Source organism: Plecotus auritus, assembly GCF_963455305.1.
Source record: "Plecotus auritus genome assembly, chromosome: 9".
Classification (NCBI taxonomy): Eukaryota; Metazoa; Chordata; class Mammalia; order Chiroptera; family Vespertilionidae; genus Plecotus; species Plecotus auritus.
Window position 1 is genome coordinate 36,460,576 of NC_137783.1, and position 19,870 is coordinate 36,480,445.

Below are 19,870 nucleotides of genomic sequence, written 5' to 3' on the forward strand. Positions count from 1 at the left end.
GCGTAACTCAGTGGTTGAGTGTCACCTATGAACCAGGACGTCACGGTTCAATTCCCTGTCAGGGCACATGCCCTGGTTGTGGGCTCGATTCCCAAAGTGGGGCTTACAGGAGGCAGTCAATCAATGATTCTCTCTCATCATTGATGTTTCTATCTATCCCTCTGAAATCAATAAACATATATTTTAAAAAAGAAGGAAATCTTACCTTTAAAAAAAGGATAAGAGAAATATCAGAATATTTGCTATAAATATTTTCCTCTTTTTAATTCAGCTTTAAAAAAAGAGCTGCTGTGAATATTGTAGTACTTTACAACATAGCAGTGAACTGGTTTACTTCTTTCCCTACAATTAGATAAATGTGTTTGCTAATACAAAAGAAGGTTTCTTACTAGCTCCCAATTCCTAGAAATTTACAATTAATGTACAGAGTCACCTAGAATGGGTCCTGGGCCAAAAAAGCAGTTCACCTGCACACAACAGCAGCGACCTCCAGCTCACAAATGCTTGACAAAGGCAATTCTCAGGGCTCAAGGGAGACTGCCTCAAGAAAGGCAGCATATGCCATTTGGACAGGAGAAAAAGAGAGTTGCCATAGTAACGTTATGGGAGGGAAATGAAATTGCATGGAGTTAGTAATTTTTTTCCAATTCCCCTGATTTTTAAAGCATAACATAATGAACAAGTATTCCCCTGGGCAGAATTCCGAGGCAAGGCAAACTGGCTGGGCCAGATCTCATATTTCATTTTGGTGACAGCAATCTTATTAGTGAGGGGGGAGCTGCACTTTCCTGGTTGGCCAAAATGCTCTCTTTTGTTAGCTTATGAGCAAAATGTTGCACATCCGAAGGCCAAAAAGACATTCTTTCACATCTGGTTTTTCAAAAAAGCATGGAGCAGGGCATTAAGGCATCACACCTAGGAATACTGAAGCTGGAAGATGTCCGTAACAGGTTGAATTTGCTCAAAGCCCAAACTGAAATGACACAAATCTGTGACTTGGGAAATACTGTCATAAAGAGACATTTATTTTGATTTGTAGCCTCTAGTTTCCTTTCTTTTCTTTCTTCTAAGCAAAAACTCACTCTGGAGAAGAGAAAGGAAATCAAGCAGAGAGAACTCTGTGGACATACACTTCTCTCTGTTGTGGATGTAAAACAGGATGTGATACTTAATTGAAAACTAAAAACAAAGAAGAAAACAGGTAGTGCTCCGGAGAAGAGAGTTATGATGACAACCAGACACATTAAGAGCATCAATTACAGTCTAATAGCTATTCTCACATCTGTATCTTTCACTAGAAACTCTGACTGTATCCCCCTTTTGTGTGTGTTGGGCAGTTGGAGATTTGGCCTAAGAGGAAGTGAAATGACATGTTTTGAAACCCTCCTATTGTCACAGGTGCTCTGTTCTTGGGGTATTACTGAATCTCTACAACTTGTGAGAATGGCATGTGAAATTCTCTTAAAGATGAGAAAGCTGCTCCAGAGGATTAATGTACTCACCCGAGGTCGCATGCAAGCAAATGCTTGACATTAGACTTTAACCTCAGGCTTGCCTCCGTCAGAGGGACTGGATTCCTTCTACTGTACCAAGCAATTTCCTTTTCACATCAAGAATTCATTTCCACCATTTATATATAAAAGGGAGAAATATCTCTTTCTAATTCCCTTCCTTTTCATCCTGCCATGCATTCTATATGTTTAATACTTAACTGAAATAAGGCAAAATCCTCCTGCTGTTCTTTCTTCTTGGAAAATCACAGCTTTCTCTCTGAGCCTAAAAATAAACCCTTATACTATTTGTTGTGTCTTTTCCCATTCTCTTCTTCATGTTTTTTGTCCCTCCTTTCTGGCCTTCTTTTGGTTTGAGCATTATTTATTATTCTAATCATTTAATGATCATAGAGGCCACTGGCTATCTTCTACTTTGGATTTTTAACTAAATCTCTTTTTAGTGGTTGCCCTAGGGATTACAGCATGTATCCTTAACTTATCAGTGGAGTCTAAATAATATATTATTCATTAGATTATATTATTACATAATACTATATAGCATATTGAAATAAGATTATACCACTTCATCTATAATATGAGAATTTTGGAATATTATAATTGAATTTACACTATTAGTTTCATTTTGTGTGCTATATATATCAAATATTTTATTTCCAAAATATAAACCTAACAGACTGATATTTTTATTTATTATTTTTTAAAATATATTTTCATTGATTTCAGAGAGGAAGAGAGAGAGAGAAACATCAGTGATGAGAGAAAATAATTGTTTGGCTGCCTCCTGCACGCCCCACACTGGGGATTAAGCCCACAACCCGGGCATGTGCCCTGACTGGGAATTGAACCATGACCTCCTGGTTCATAGGTTGATGCTCAACCACTGAACCATAGCAGCTGGGCTTAATGGTCTGCTTTTAAATGGAATTCTTTATTATGTCAACAACCCATGCAGGGAACAGAGCAAGGAAATTAGGTCCCTTAGAGAGCTGGTGTCTGAGGTGAATCCACATTTTTTTCTGTCTCTAGAGGGATTGGTGTGTACCAGATCCGATTCTTAATGCAACAAGGTAGCCCCCTAAGAAACTAGAACCATCAATCAGAAAGGATACATGCACCCCTATGTTCACAGCAGCACAATTTACAATAGCTAAGATTTAAAAACAGCCTAAGTGCCCATAAGCAGATGAGTGGATTAGAAAACTGTGGTACATCTATACTACGTGGAATACTATGCTGCTATAAAAAGGAAGGAACTCCTACCACTTGCAACAACATGGATAGACCTGGAGGGCATTATGCTAAGCGAAATAAGTCAGTTGGAGAAAGATAAGTATCACATGATCTCACTCATTTGTGGAATATAATGAACAACATAAACTGATGAACAAAAACAGATCCAGAGACAGAGAAGCATCGATCAGACCATCAAACCTTAGAGGGAAGGTAGGGGAGCGTGGGGGGGAAGGAGGAGAGATCAACCCAAGGACTTGTATGCATGAATATAAGCCTAATCAATGGACACAGACAACAGGGGGGTGAGGGCATGAGCGGGGGTGGGGAGGTGGGGGGCAATGGGGGGATAAGGACACATATGTAATACCTTAATCAATAAAGAAAAACAAAAACTAAAAACAAGGTAGCCCCAACAGTAGCATGTACCTTGTAGGAGGTAGCTGGGTAGATAACAATATTTTCTCAAGAGCCACTGGACTGTGTTGTTAAAACACATATTGATGACAATTTGTTGTCAGTTTTTAGGCTTGTCCCCAGGGCTTTCTGACATTTTAGCTGGCTCCTTCCCTCCCTTTCAATCCCACACATCCAGCCACTCACTTATTTCAGTAAGAGACAAGGAAAGCTCTGATGAGGAGACCACAGAATAGTTGACATATTTTGAGTATGTACTACACTTTCTCCCATATAGTCTGCCAGGAATTCAGTCTGCGCCTGGTCCCACCTTCACCCCACTCCACGCAGGACAATAGAAGAATGATGGGCTTTTCTGTTCTCAGCTTCTCCCAAGTCTCCCTCACACTCACGCGTCACTTATATAACACACGAGAAAAGTAAATCCAGTTTAAACCCATAGGAAGGAATCTACGTCTTGTTTAAAAGAAGACTGCCTTTCAGAACCGGGAGGCAAAGTGGCACAGAAACCCGGTTGCGCCATCAATTTGCCTGTGCACATTTCATTTCTGATACTTTCTTTCAGAAGAGTGTTTTGTGTTTTTTATCCTGGCCCTCCCCTAGGAAACCATATGCCCCATAAAAATGGGGCCAGAATTTCCTGTGTACCCTTTTCTCCTCTCTTTGTACCCAAAACAGCAAGTGTTTGATAAATGATTGAGAAGTGATTGACGATTGTATCAAGAGAGGATGAAATGAGTTGATTTCTGATCCACACATTTGCTAAAACCTCAGCTGAAAACCCAGATATGTCTCTTCAAGCTTCTCTTTACCACTGACTGCATCCTCCCTCATTTCCCTTCTCAAAGGTTCTCCCTATTTACAAACAATCCACTAGCTTCCATGATATTCAATTGGTATAAGCAAGGCCTCTCTGTCTTTCATTACGTACAGCCTCTTTAAATAGCCCATACTTAGCAGAAGACCCCTGGCATTTAAAGCAATGGTTCTAGCATTTGTTATCTACTGGCAATTGCTTCTTATTAAATGATGCAAAGTCAGTTCAATAAGATCTCTATTCAAGTTAAGGATTACAGCGTGTATCCTTAACTTATCAGTGGAATCTAAATAATATATTATTCATTAGATTATATTACTACATAACAATATTTATTTGATTGAAATTCAATTCACTTCCCCAGTTAGACAGGTCAACCCTCATCTTTCTTCACTCCTTTCTGGAAAGCTTATTTCTTTTAAAATATATCCATAATTTTCAGGTTCAACAGTCATCAGGGAAAAGACATTTGGGTCCCTGCCAAATACCTACAGCTGGGCTACCTTAGGATTAGAATACAGGGGACGAACTTTCCACCAGCGCCATGAGGGCAGGCAAAGTGTGTGGTCTTGTTCCATCACCTCGCTACGTCTGGCCCCAGGTAGGTGCTCGGTAATCGTTTACTAGTTGAGGGAATAAATGTAGTGGCTAATAAATGACATAGTCCATTTAGGAGCTACAGGAATCAAGTTCAGGTTACCAGGCCAGTTTTAGAAACATGAAGATCAGGATTCTTGAAGGAAGAAGCACAGGATTGTGGGAAGTACAATTACAAGACAGGGAAAGCTATCCAACATTCCTATCTGTGTGAATGTCTATGGCAAGACCACATTTTGTTAACCTGGCTCTTGCTTGTACCTTGTAACAAATGCATGAAATGCTGGAAGAAATGCCCTGGTTAGAAGTTTAATGCGATTGGAGCTCTGAGATATACTAGCAATGGCTGGGATTTATTTCTGGATGACTTCATACCACATAGTTTACAAACATTAGCTTGATCTTATGAAAATGCTGCACGGTAGCCATTAATTGTTCTTATTTGTAAGGAGAAATAACATGCAGAAAGTTAAATATCCTACCTAAGTCAACTAGCTAAACCCAGAACCTGGGATTCAAGCTTGATTGGAAGTCTCAGTTCTTTCCTCACTCACAATCCATCACACCAAAAAAGCAACCTGCCAAGCACCTAGCTAGATAGATATGTGGTTTTTTAAAAAAATTTTTAATTGTAAAAAACAATATAAAATTTACTTTCTTAACCATTTTTAAGTATACAGTTCAGTAATGTTTGCTTTAGTCACATTGCTGCATAACATCTCTAGAACTTTATCTTCTGGCAAAACTAACTATATACCCACTGATCAACAACTCCCCATTTTCTTGTTCCCCAGGCAACAACCATTCTACCATCAATTATACTCGGCATGTACCCAGGAGTGGAATTACTGGATCATGGGGTAATTCTATTTTTAGTTTTTTTAAGGAACCTCAATATGGTTTTCTGGGCCATTTTACATTCCCATTTTACATTCCCATCAGCAGGGCACAAAGGTAGAAAGGTTTGTTTTTAAATCAGGTTTAGCATCAAATTGACTGAATAGCTAAGCCTGAGTGTCAAGTAGTGGTTAAATTCTTGAAAATGTAACTCAACTAAAACTCTAGGCTTTAGACCTTAGATTCTGTAATTAAAACCATGAACTACTTAAACATGTATTAAAGATTTATAAATATGGATTATCATCCCATTTTAAGGAGAAAAAACTTAGCAGTCATTTTCCAAGAGATTATAACAAATGAACAAAAAAAAAAAAGCCAATATTGAACCAGTGCAAAGGTATTAGGAGACATATTCCTACCTCCCGAAAATAAGGATAAGCATGTACATAAACTGACTCCTACCCTTGTTTTGGCATCGATTTTAGCTCCTCGATCAAGCAGTAGTTTTACCATGTTGGCATTTCCTCTTTTTGATGCAACATGTAAAGGAGTGATGTCATTCTGTGGAAGAAGAGAAAAAAAATTACAGTTCGGGTATCTTCAGTTGAACCAAAACATTGTTTCCTAAAATGCCCACAACCAGTCATTCTTTTTCTTTTTATAAAAAACATGTTGAATAGTAGGCTTCCAATATTTCTTTCCGATAGTAATTATCTTCGGAAGGAGACACCTTCCCACACCCATAAAAAGTCCCAGCTCATTCATTTTATTTACCTGAGGTGGTTGATGGGTGAGATAGTGATTTTCTTTTATTTAGGGGGGAGGCTCTGATATCCTGGACCTTTAAGTCAATGTGTTTTCCTACAAGTTTGTGAGATACATGTTGGCTCATGAGGGGCTGGCCAGGAAGCAGCTCCGTCAGCCCAGGCTGGGTTAAAGCAGTATCACAGTCCTCAGCCTTCCTGGGCTCCACGGGGCACACACTGTACAGTCACAGGGCTTCCCATGCACACTGGGTTCACACGTGTTCACAGGCATTTGTCAGCAATATCACACAAAGCTGACTGTGGTTCTTTAAAAAACTGCTGTGGAGAAACAGCCCTCACGTTAGGACAATCTGAAATTCCAATCATGATTTCGGAGCCACAGTTCTTCCTCTTGGCACCTGTACGGGTGCTGTGGCTGTTTTCGAACTGCCAAGGAAGTGCATGCACACAGTGAAAAACATGCTGTATTTCAGTTCCTGATAGCCTTGTGTAGCAGCAATATGGGTTTAAGAGCTGTTATTCACAAAAGTCAATTACAAGATACATGAACTGAGCCCAGAAGGGGTTATATTTTTGTTGTTTGATAGCAGATACAATATAATAGCTACCAGGTATTGATCATTTCCTATGTGTTAGGCACTGTGCTAAACTCTTTACTACCTCATTTAATTCTCATAATCCTCATAATGTCATATACAACCTGAATTATAATGCCCATTTTACAGATCTAGAAACAGCTAGTAAAAACCAGATTCAAATGAAAACCTGACGCTTAAACTCACGGTTTTTAAAAAAATACACTTTATAATGAAAATGTTCAAACAGGCATAGCATTTCAGAGAAAAGCATAAACAGCATCACCCCACTTCAATAATTATCAATATTTTGCCAATATTATTTCTTCTGTATGCCCCATGATTTTTTTCTGGCTGAAGGAGTTTAAGAAAAGAAAAAAAGTTTAGGAACCCTGTTATTTCACCCACAAAGACTACAATTTAATTATCTCTAACAGATAAGGATGTCTTAAAAATTACAATACCCTTATAACTAACAAATACAAATAACTTCATAACACCAAGACCCTGACAAACTTCAAATTCTCCCATCATCTCCAATTAACCTCAGCTGGGTTGTTCAAATTAGAAGATGCCCATCGAGGTTGAAGTGTCCCTTAGGTCTCTTTCAATCTCCAGAGGTGCCCTCCTCTACCTTCTTTTTCCCATGTCCATATATTTACTGAAACAACAAAAACAAAACAAAACAAAACAAAAAGAATGTAGAATTTCCTACATTCTGGATACGGCTGGTTGCATTCTTATGCACTATTATTTAGCATGTTCTTTTTGGCCTGTATTTTCAATAAACCTTTTCCAATTCAATGCTTTTAGCTATTATATATTCTCCCATCTGAAGAACTCTCTATGTCCCATTATTCTTAGATGCTAACGCATAAATCAATAATAATTCATTAAATGAAAGAAGCAGAAAGAAACATGAATAAAACAAATTTGTTTTGGTAATGCTGGTGGGGAGTGGACAGGACGCATATCATTGCTCCAGACCAGGGAGAGCCACACTTTTTCTACAAAGGGCCACCAGGGAGCAAATATTGGGCTTTGGAGGCCGTACAATCTTTATTTCAGCTACTCAGCTCTGCCCTGTAGCACTAAAGCAGCCATACACAATATGCACCGAAATGAGTGGCTGTGTCCCAATACAACTTTATTTAAGGAGCACTTCAGAATTACAATTAAACTGTAGACTAACCATCACCGAGAACCACCCAAGACTAGCTGAACAGAATTCCTATCACTAAAGATATAAGGGAGGAGCCACACTGAGACAGGATGATGTCATCATGCACCCTTGTCCAGCCTTCACAACCTCACACTACTTTGGACAGATGCTGTGGTCTCTCAGGTACAAGTGAGTGGCCTGGTGGGTCAGCCTGTCACGCTTCCCTGTACCTACTCAACAGCTAGTGAAGTCACAACCACGTGCCGGGGCCGAGGGGCATGTGGTTGGTCTCCATGTTCAAACCAACTCATTGGGACTAATGGATACAGAGTGACCATTCGGAGGAACAAGCCTTATAAGCTAAATGGAATCATTTAGAAAGGGAATGTGTCTTTAACCATAAAGAATACAGCCCAGTCCGATAGTGGCATGTATTGCTGCTGCGTTAAGCACTCAGGATGGTTTAACGACTTGAAAATCAACATGTTATTAAACATTAAGCCACCTCCACTTACGGTCAGCAGCTTTCCAACATCCCTTGGGGTCCCTGCCTCTGCTGCTACATTGCCAGTGCACACGTAGAACATCCGAGAGAAACTATTCATCTCCAGTCCCGGCAACAGAAACCCAGCCTATCGCCACCGCAGGAAACACATATGGCCAGTTCATCACTGAACTCTCACCCAGCAGATGGGGAACAGCGCTGTGGCACGGCTTTCAGGTGGCACTTGGCAATGCAATGAAACTCACCTGAGCCATGGGTGAGCACCAGGGAGCACTCTACCTGGGAACCTCCATTTCTGCTGTGATCTTGCTCACTACTTTGCCTGCCATAGTTACCAAAAAATATTTATGCACAAGAAGAAAAGTGATAAAAATAAGCAAGTTTTCATGAAATGGCCCTAAATATGAAACTTTGCAAAATACAGCTGCAGTATGCTACCAAGAAGAAAACAAAATCCACTTTGAGAACAATCTTTAAAGTGTACGTTAAGTGGCCCTCTCTCTCTCTCTCTCTCTCTCTCTCTCCCTCTCCCTTCCTCTCTCTGAAATCAATAAAAGTATAAAAAATAAAATAAAGATCAGTGGCCCTCTAACGCTTTATGGTCTTGACTGCAGAATACAATGACCAATCTCCATGTCAGAGTCCTTTTAAGCTCCAGAATGATTTTTCTATCAATTTCCCATGGCATTGGAACATGTAAGTGATGTTGGGTAGTGTCTCTAGCTCATCTGTGTATAGTCAATAGTATTGGTAATAGAGTCCTAAATTGTATGTGGAAAAAAAAAACATTTTGTTACAAAAGCAGATGGTAGCCTGGGTTGGTAATTTGCTGACCCCTGCCCTAGCTAGACCTACCAGCTTACAATGGAAGATTTTAACAGTATGTAACAGGTTGCAGGAAATAACACTATATGTTTTGCATAGTGCATGCTTTGGTCCTCTTTGATGTGGACTGTATTTTGGTGTGAATGAAAGCTGGCAGAAGCAGAGAAACTTCCTTATGACTTGTTAATTGTCTTGCTTGTCTCTTTTGTCTGAGTGTGTGTGTCACTCTAATGACCCAAGCAGCACAGTGGGCGAATTCTAGACCTGAGACAGCAGGTGGAGTGGCAGGTTAGGTCTATTGGAAACGCAGTCTAACAGAAGGCTTACTGAGTACAGAGTGAGATATGACACAAACTCATCACTTCCCTGCGGGAGTCAAGGCTTACCTGCTATTTCCCCTTAAAGATGTGCCCTTGCCTGGTTGAGCAAAACTTAACTTTTACCACAAGTAGGCTAATTTTAGTGAGAGAAAGAACTCTATTTCTAATTTCGTTCTCTTCTTGTATTCGCAAATATTCATTTTCTCACATATTCTCTTACATGGAGGATGTGTAGATGTCAAAAGAGTATCTTGAATTTCGAACTCCCACAGTTTTCTACGCCTCTCTGACCCTTCTTAGAGAAACATTTCACATTTCTATAGCACTTAAAAAGTGCTTCAAAGGGCTTTACACGATGTAATTTTGTTTTATCTTCACAGCAAGCTACTGAAGTGAAATAAATATCATTAACCTTACTTGACAGATACATAAACTGAGGAACAGAACTGGTCAGTAATTTGTGTATTTAAGGGACAGCTAATTGGAGGCAGAATCAGGATCAGAATTCAGTTCCAGCTTTCAGGTAGTGGTATTTTCATTCAGGGATCATAATCCTTCAGGCTGAAACTATTGCTTCTCAACTCTGTCAAGTGGAGCTTCTGAGTGAAATACATACTTCTGAATTCCTGAGTGGGGTGGTGACTGCTTCTGTCAATGAGGAACAAATCTAAATGACAATGGTACCTCTAAACTACTCAATAGGATATTTATACTTTGATTCCTCAGTTAACCAGAAAAGTGGTTTATGCACAAGGCCCAGTGTTGCATTTTCAGCCTAACAAGTGAGCAACAGAATGATGGAATCCCGCATATCACAAGAGCCCAGGGATGTTCGAGACTGAAAATCTTGTGTAGTAGCACCCTCAATTGCCATTGGTGAAATGTAAGTTTGTACGTGCTTTCTGGGATGCAATTTGGCAGTATATAGAAGAGTCTTGAAATCTACAACCACAGATACAAAGCAGAGGTTCACTGCCGTGGTAGAAAGGGCAGAAATGCTAAGACGGACCTAGTCCTGAGGCCTAGGCACCCTCCCTAAGACCGAAGCAGAGGCAGATCAAGAGACCCTCAGCCCCAGCACAAGCCTAACAGGAGTAGCAAGCAACAGTAGCCAACTGGTGAGGTCAGGCAGGAGCTTGGCAACAGATGTTCTCTGTGTAACAGCTATGCAGGGAAAGCTGAGGTGGAGCACTAATCCCACCGCCCCCTCTACTAGTCCCTTACGCATAAGGCAATGACAGCCCCCCTCGAGAGGAATTTAAAACCTGTGATGCACTCAAACAAAAAGTAAATTCAGTTCAACTCTTGACTAAACTGGCTCAACCTGCCACATTTGCAGCCTGACAGAAGACAAGGTATGCCTATTTCCAGACAAAGGTACTATTTACCTCATTTTCTCCTGTTCTGGACATAAAATTCAGTATTCTAACTAGTGGGACAGATGAACAACATGCATCAAAAGTTAGGGAGAGCCGAATGGAAACACTTGTTAAGAAAACCCACAATATTGGAAATGAATTCCTTTGATGGACTTATCAGCAGACTTCACATAACTGAGGAAAGAACCAGTGAACTTAAAGATACATCCATAAATGATCCAAATGAGATGCATGGAGGAAAAAAAAGGTGAAAAAGAAAGAAAGGAGTGTCCAAGAGCCACAGGACAATATAAAACAACTGACTAGAATCACAAAAGGAGAAGGAAGAGAGAATTTGGCAAATGAAATATGTGAAGAGATAATTGTCAAGAATTATCTCAGAATAATGACATACTCCATAACCAAACACGTCAATCAAATTGCTCAGAATGAAAGATAAAGAAAAAATCTTGAAGATAACCAAAGGAAAAAGGACATATTTCTTGTAGAGAAAAAGATAATACTGTAATTACAGGAGACCGCTCGTCAAAAATTATGCAATCCTGAAAACAAAAAAAGTGACATCTTTCTATGCTGAATATAAACAAATGTCAAATGAGAATCCTATTCCCAGCAAAAATATCTTTTAAAACATTGAGAAATAAAACATTTTAAGATAAACAAAAGCTAAGCAGGAAACCAAGATGGCGGCATAGGTAAGCACCTAAACTGCTGCCTCGCACAACAATTTCAAAACTACAACTAAAAGACAGAACGGACACCATCCAGAACCACAGGAAAGCTGGCTGAGTGAAAATTCTACAACTAGAAGGAAAGAGAAAAGCTCACAGAGAACTGGAAGTACGGCAAAGGGTCTTTGTGCGCACAGAGGTAAGGGCGGCTGAGAGCCTGGCTGACTTTCTCTGGCGGAAGGGAGAAGGAAGCCACCGACTGCACTGAACCCCAGTTCTGACTGCACTGAACCCCAGTCCCGGGCGAAACCCCGTGGACCCAGGCTCATACAGGGGGAGTCTAGACTGTCAGGTAGAGAGAAAGGCACCCGGAGACTCGGAGACCCGGGGGAGACACAGGGGAGCCATGGCAGGCAGGGTTCTGGAGGCACGTGCGCCAGTGCGCACAAAGTCTGCGGAGGTTGCCACAGGCTTTTGCTAGCAGAAGGGAGTCTGAAGCTCCTAACTGCACTGAACCCCAATTCTGACTGCACTGAACCCCAGTTCCAGGCGAGACCCTGGGGACCCGCGCTCTTACAGGGGGGGGGGAATCTGGACTCTCGGGCAGAGACTCGGGAGCCGGGGAAGGCAGAGATCTGCAGGCGCGTGCATGCCAGTGCGCACAAAGGCTGTGGAGGTTGCCACAGGCTTTCCCTAGTGGAAGGGAGTCAGAAGCTCCTGACTGCACTGAGCCCCAGTTCTGACTGCACTGAACCCCAGTTCCAGGCGAGCTCCTGGGGACCCACGCTCTTGTGGGGGGAATCTGGACTCTCGGGCGGAGACTCGGGAGCCGGGGAAGGCAAAGGTCTGCAGGTGCGCACGCGCGCAAGGGCAAGGCTGACTGGAAGCCAAGACTGTCTGCTCCGCCCTGAGACTCCACCCCATACAAGCTGAGCACAGAGGCTATTGCAATTTGGCAAGTCTAATCCTATAAGGCTGTCTCCAGCACCGGGCTTCTCCCAGCATAGACACAGCTGATCCTTACAGCCAACTGGCCTGGAGGTCAATTCCTCCCAGTGATACCAACAACAATCAAGACTTAACTACAACAAGGCTGTACACACAGTCCACAAAGGGGTGCACCAAGAGTGTCCACCTCAGGTTAACTGGGGAGGCCGACCCACTGGGCCATATAGGAAACCTAGCACACAAATCTACCCTACCAACTCAGGAAAGCAGTGAAAATGCGGCGTCAAAGAAACAGATCACAAACAAAAGAAATGGAGGAAAACAAACAACTGGATATAGAATTCAAAACCATGGTTATAAGGTTTTTCAAGAATATCCTAGAAAAGGCCGATAAATATAATGAGACCCTCGAAGATATGAACTTGGACCAACTAGAAATTAAACATACACTGACTGAAATAAAAAATATTATACAGAGACCCAACAACAGACTAAAGGAACACAAGAATCAAGTCAAAAAATTGAAATACAAAGAAGCAAAAAACACTCAACCGAAAAAGCAAAAAGAAAAAAAAATCCAAAAAGTTGAATATAGTGTAAGAAGACTCTGGGACAACTTCAAGCGTACCAACATCAGAATTATGGGAGTGCCAGAAGAAGAGAGAGAGCAAGATACTGAAAACCTATTTGAAGAAATAATGACCGAAAACTTCCCCCCACCTGGTGAAGGAAATAGACTTACAAGTCCAGGGAGCGCACAGGACCCCAAACAAAAGGAATCCAAAGAGGACCACACCAAGACACATCATAATTAAAATGCCAAGAGCAAAAGACAAAGAGAGAATATTAAAAGCAGCAAGAGAAAAACAGTTAGTTACCTACAAGGGAGTACCCATACGATTGTCAGCTGATTTTTCAACAGAAAGTATGCAGGCCAGATGGGAGTGGCAAGAAATTTTCAAAGTGATGAATAGCAAGAACCTACAACCAAGATTACTCTACCCAGCAAAGCTATCATTCAGAATTGAAGGGCAGATAAAGAGCTTCACAGATAAGAAAAATCTAAAGGAGTTCATCACCACCAAACCAGTATTATATGAAATGCTGAAAGGTATTCTTAAAGAAGAGGAAGAAGAAAAAAGTAAAGATAAAAATTATGAACAACAAATACATATCTATCAACAAGTGAACCTAAAAATCAAGTGAATTAAAAACCTGAGGAACAGAATAATCTGGTGAATATAATAGAATCAGGGGCATAGAAAGGGAGTGGACTGATAATTCTCAGTTGGAAAGGCATATGGGGGGGTTCAGGAAGAGACTGGACAAAAATCATACACCGATGGATGAGGACAGTGTGGGGGAGGTAAGGGCAGAAGGTGGGGTGGGAACCGGGTGGAGGGGAGCTATGGGGGGAAAAAGGAGAAACAATTGTAATAATCTGAATAATGATTTATTTTAAAAAAAAAGCTAAGCAAATTCATTACTATCAGATCTGCAATATAAAATCTTAAAGGACTTTCTGTAGGCAGTAGGAATATGATACAAGGCAGAAACTGAGATCTACACATAGAAATATAGAAATAAATGAAGATAAATATGAGTTAATTGATTGTCAAAAGTAGTAAATTATGAGGTTTACAATATATGCAAAAGTGAAATGTAAGATGCCAACTGCACATAGGTGGCAGAGTAGAATTACAACTCGGGCTCTCACACTAGGTAAAGTGATACAACATTAGAAGGTAGACTGTGATAACTTAATAACCTAGGAAATATGTATATTAAGTAAAAATTAAGACATAAAAGAACATGAAAACCATGCTCTTATTTTTGTACATAAGTTTGTATATAGACACATTCTAAAAAGGCTGAAGAGATAGATGTTGATCCAAATGTTAACGATTTATCTCTTGGTGGAGATTACAGATGATTTTTTTTTACTTCTTCATGCTTTTCTTTTCTCTTCCCGTTTCTTTTTCTTTATTAAGGTATTACAAATGTGTCCTTATTCCCCCATTGTCCCTCCCCCCGCAGTCCTACCCTTACCCCCTGTTGTCTGTGTCCATCGCTTATGCTTATATGCATGCATACAAGTCCTTTGGTTGATCTCTCCCCCTTACCCCCACCCTCCCCTACCTTCCCTCTGAGGTTTGAGCATCTGATTGATGCTTCTGTGTCTCTAGATCTGTTTTTGTTCATTGGTTTATGTTGTTCATTATAATCCACAATAGAGATCATGTGATATTTATCTTTCTCTGACCGACTTATTTCACTTAGCATAATGCTCTCCAGCTCCATCCATGCTGTTGCAAATGGAAGGAGTTCCTCCCTTTTTACAGCAGCATAGTATTCCATTGTGCAGATGTGTGTATATTTGCATAATGTATGCTGAAAACAGTAACTGTATTTCTTTTTTATTATTACTTACTTTGTAGCCCACCACCGCCACCACCATCACCACCACCACCATCACCACCACCTCTGTCCCAGTTCCCAACATTTGCATTCTTCACTCTGACAACCATGGAAGGTTTTACCTCCCTATTAACTTGCCTGGTATTTGAACTTTGAAGTAATTTTTAGAAGGAACATATAGATTTTAACGCTAGTCGTACTTAATTTTCTATATTAATGGGGGAAAATTAGTAATATATATATTTACCTTCGAGATATCTTCAAACTTAAAAAAGAGACCTGAATTAAAAGTTGGATAAAAACAAAGTCAACCTGGAGTTTTGAAGCTAACATGGATTTAGTGAAAACAAAAGTAAACACTACTCTAATTGGGTATAAATTAGCTTTGAATATAATATTTTTTTCTTGTACCAAAGACATAATATTCAATGTGATGGGGTACATTAGCATTTTGGAATTCATTCAGTCTAATTACCTATTTCATAGAGAAGGAAGAGACCAGGCAGATTAAGTGACTGCCCAGAGTCCCAGGGCTTGAAGCTGGGCCAGGACCCTGGGGTTCCCAGTTCCCAGGCATTGCCCCTTCCGTTTCACTAAGCTCATTTGGGCTTACTTAAAAATCACTGTTTTCAAGTCAGACAGAGAAAGACAAGTGCCAGAGGATTTCACTTAATATGTGGAATCTAAAAAACAAAATAAACAAGCAGAACAGAAACAGACTCACAGATACAGAGAACACTTTGACGGTTGCCAGATGGGACAGGGGTTGGGGGATGGGTGAAAAAGGTGAAGGGATTGAGAAGTACAAATTGGTAGTTACAGAACAGCCACAGGGATGTAAAGTACAGCATAGGGAATACAGGCAATAATATTGTGATAACTATATATGGTGTCAGACGGGTACTAGATTTATCGGGGTGATCACTTCGTAAGTTATATAAATGTCTAATCACAGGGTTGTACACCTGAAACTAATACAATATTGTATGTCAACTGTAATTTAAAAAGAAAATAAGAAAAAATAATCATATTTTTATCTCTAGCACAATAGCTCCTTATTTCATTTAACTTACCCATTAAACTATTCAATTTAATCATTATTTACTCTAAAAAACTTAAAGTGCAAATCTGATTAGCCAGTCCCTTCCTTTCTCTAGTATTTACTTCTCCTCAACCCTTTTTTGAGATGGTGGATAAAGACAAAAAAGCAATCATATATACACACACATATATTTTCCAAAAAACAACAAAAATTGGCTCCGGAAATGTTATATAAAACATTAACGAGATTTGGATATTCAGAATTTTGACCGAACAAAATCATAGTGCTCAGCAGGTTTAATTCTCTCAAATTTCCAGGCCAATAACCTAATCAAGTACTTAAAACAACATGGGTCACTGCTGTGTCCCCTAAGGCAAGGATCTGTGTTCTCACTATAGTTCCTCTTCTAGCCTTTTTTTTTCCTTCCAGTTTCTCATGTTCTTCTGCACTAATATCCTTCTTTTTGGTTTTCCAATAAGACCTTTCACCTATAACCTACACTTCTGGAAGATACCAACCACTGAAGTTGGGGAGTGAAAAATCTCAATTCAGAAGAACAGGTTTTGCCTCCCAATTTCAGGGAAAAAAAGAAGCAAATCACTCAGAATAAGCTAATATCTCTCAGGATGTCTACAAAGTCCTACTCTTATATAGTAACATGTAGTTCATGATGTCATATAGTTAGGTTATATTATGCGATGATCACTCTTTAGAATAAGATCCTCTAACTTCAAAATAAAAACTTTTACTGTGCTTCCTAAACTACAAAACTTAGAAAAATGCAAAAAAGATTTTTACTGGTGAGTTCAGAGGTAAGGAATTCAATCCTGGTTCTAACTTTATTTCAATTCCGTTGTATTGGTCTAGCACTGTGGTCAGCAAACTGAGGCTCGCGAGCCACTTGCGGCTCTTTGGCCCCTTGAGTGTGGCTCTTCCACAAAATATCACGGCCTGGGCGAGTCTATTTTGAAGAAGTGGCGTTAGAAGAAGTTTAAAAAATTTGGCTCTCAAAAGAAATTTCAATCGTACTGTTGATATTTGGCTCTGTTGACTAATGAGTTTGCCGACCACTGGAAAGCACATTTCATTAGAAAGAAGAAGACCAGGCCCTAAATCTCTTCCATATCCACTTTCCCGATAGATGATATTGGGAATGTGTCTTATCCTCTATGAACTCATATTTTCATCTGGATAATGGACATGATACTTCCAGTGCTTCTGTAGCAGGACTGCCAAGAGGAGGTATGAGAACATTCACATCAAAAAGAGGAAGCAAACTTACAGGTATTCCATGTCTTTTATCTCATTTAACACACACAACAAGAAACACGTACTATCTAGTTTTTTCCTTTATTTTATAAATGAGGCAACTAAAACTAAAGATAAATCAATCAATAAATAAATAACTTGCCAAAGGTCACAAAGCTGCCATAATGTGTATGACCCCAAAGTATTGGCTTCTTTCACTAGACCACGCTGACTCTGCACTTACAAGCCATACAAACATGAAACCAATTCTCACCATTAAAGCATTTTTGGAGTGCCGAACAGCATGATAAGAGGTAAGAAAGTACAGGAGTCAGTTGTGCAGTAAGTTAAGAGAAGTTAAGAGAGAGTACTATGGAGCCAGAATGCTTGGGTTCAAATCCCAGGCCCAGCACTGGCCAGTGCGGCTCAGGTGGTTGGGCGTCCTCCCATACGCTGCAAGGCTGCCAGGATGTTCAGAGCACATGCCAGGGTTTCGGGTTGAATCCCTGGTGGGAGTGGGGGGGGCGGTGGTTTTGCTGCAGGAGGAGACTATTGATGTTATGCTCTCACATCGATGTTTACCTCTAAAAATCAATTAAAAAACTAAAAAAAAAAAAAAAAAAAAAAAAATCCCAGGCCTAGTCCACACTAGCTGCATAACTTCAGTTAAGTTTATTTAATTTCTTTATATCACAGATTTGCTATCTGTAAAATCAGGCTAATCTATATATATAAAACCCTAATATGCAAATAGACTGAACAGCAAAACAACCAAACAACTGGTTGCTATGAGGTGTGCTGACCACCAGGGGGCTTGCACAGAACATGACGGACATTGGCAGCAGGCGGCAGAGCACGGAACATGGCGGGCATTGGACATGGTGGGATGGTAAAGCAGGTGAGCGGGGACACCAGACCAAGGCGGGGTGCCGGTCACTGTCATCGGGGTGAACCTCTGGTGGTTACTGAAAATTCTTTGCCCGGCGCTCCCACATGCTCCCGGTGCCAGAGCCACCACTTTCACCCATTGCTGGCACCCGGTGCCAGTTTCGATCAATCGCTCGGCACCATCAGCAGGTGCAAGTGGCGGCTGCCGGCCCCAATTGCCTCTAAGGGCTTCTCCACGCCGCCCCCCGCCCCCCCCCCCCCAACCCCGCTCCTGAGGGGTGATGGGGCAGGGTTGGCGCCATCAGCATGTAGAAGCGGCGGGAGTGGGGCTGCCAGCAGAAAGGGGACCGGGGCTAAGATGGGAGGGGCCGGGTGGGGTCACGGAGAATGGGTCAAAACCCACCCCTGTGCCCACCACAGCCTTGTGGCCCACAGTTCCTTTCAAGGTACATGAATTCATGCACTGGGCCCCTAGTAATCTATATAATAAAGCCTAAGTGACCGTTACGGCGGAACGACCAGAACAACTGGTTACTATGATGCGCACTGATCACCAGGGGGCAGACGCTCAACACAGGAACTGCCCCCTGGTGGTCAGTGTGCTCCCACATGGGGAGCGCTGCTCAGCCAGAAGCCGGGCTGACGGCTGGTGAGTGCAGCAGCGGTGGCAGAAGCCTCTCCACTTCCGTGGCAGCGCTAAGGAGCAGCGAGCCAAGTGGTAAGGAGCCAGCAGTGGGTGGTAAGGAGCGAGGGGTCCCAGACTGCGAGAGGGTGCAGGCCGGGCTGAGGGACACACTCTCCCCTCCCCCCGCCAGTGCATGAATTTCATTCACCGGGCCTCTAGTAGTATCTATAGTATGGAATTCTCATGAGGTTCAAATCTATCTATAGATATAAAACCCTAATATGCAAACAGACCAAACAGTGGAACAACCGAACAACTGGTCTCAATGATGTTCACTGACCACCAGAGGGCACACGCGGAACATGGCAGGCATAGGCCACGGCGGAATGGTGGAGGTGAGTGGGGGCACCAGATCAAGGTGGGGCGCCGGTCGCTGTCATTGGGGTGAGACTCTGGTGGTTACTGAAAATTCTCTGCTACCACGTGCCGCAGTCCCACCAGGTGCTCGCACCTACTGCCAGTGCCTGACATCGGCCCCAATCACTCGGCGCCGTCAGTGGGTTCGAGCAGCAGCTGCCGGCCCTGATCACCCCTCAGGGCTTCTCTACCTCCCCCTGCTCCTGAGGGGCGATCAGGGCTGGCAGCTGCCGCTCGCACCTGCTGCCAGCACCGGAGCCACTGCTCATACTTGCTGCCAGCACCCAGCACCGGTTCTGATCACTCAGCACTATCAGCGGGTGCGAGCGGCGGCCCCAATCGCCCCTGAGGGCTTCTCCACCTCCCCCTGCTCCTGAGGGGCGATCAGGGCAGCAGCCACTGCTCGCACCCACTGACGGCATTGGTCCTGCTTGCACCCGCTGCTGGCACGGGCCCCCATCACTCTGTGCTGTCAGTGGGTACGAGTGGGGCCAGTGCTGTCAGTGTGTGGGAGTGGGAGCAGGGCTTCCAGCAGACAGGGGACTGGGGGCCATGGAGGGACGGGCCAATGGGCTGAGACCCACCCGTGTGCCCACCGCAGCCTCTTTGGCCACAGTTCCTTTCAAGGTGCATGAATTTGTAAACTGGGCCCCTAGTGAGTTAAT

At 42.0% G+C, this 19,870-nt stretch overlaps 1 protein-coding gene across 16 annotated transcripts in view; it reads right to left on the reverse strand.

Moving 5' to 3' along the window:
* Positions 1 to 19,870, reverse strand: part of ANK3 (ankyrin 3) — a 488,871-nt gene that overhangs the window by 153,145 nt on the left and 315,856 nt on the right. For all 16 annotated transcript variants that reach the window (XM_080640919.1, XM_080640916.1, XM_080640924.1 and 13 more), the window contains one exon: positions 5,878 to 5,976. In XM_080640919.1, coding sequence (XP_080497045.1) covers positions 5,878 to 5,976 — 99 coding nt within the window. The remainder of the gene's footprint in view (positions 1 to 5,877; positions 5,977 to 19,870) is intronic.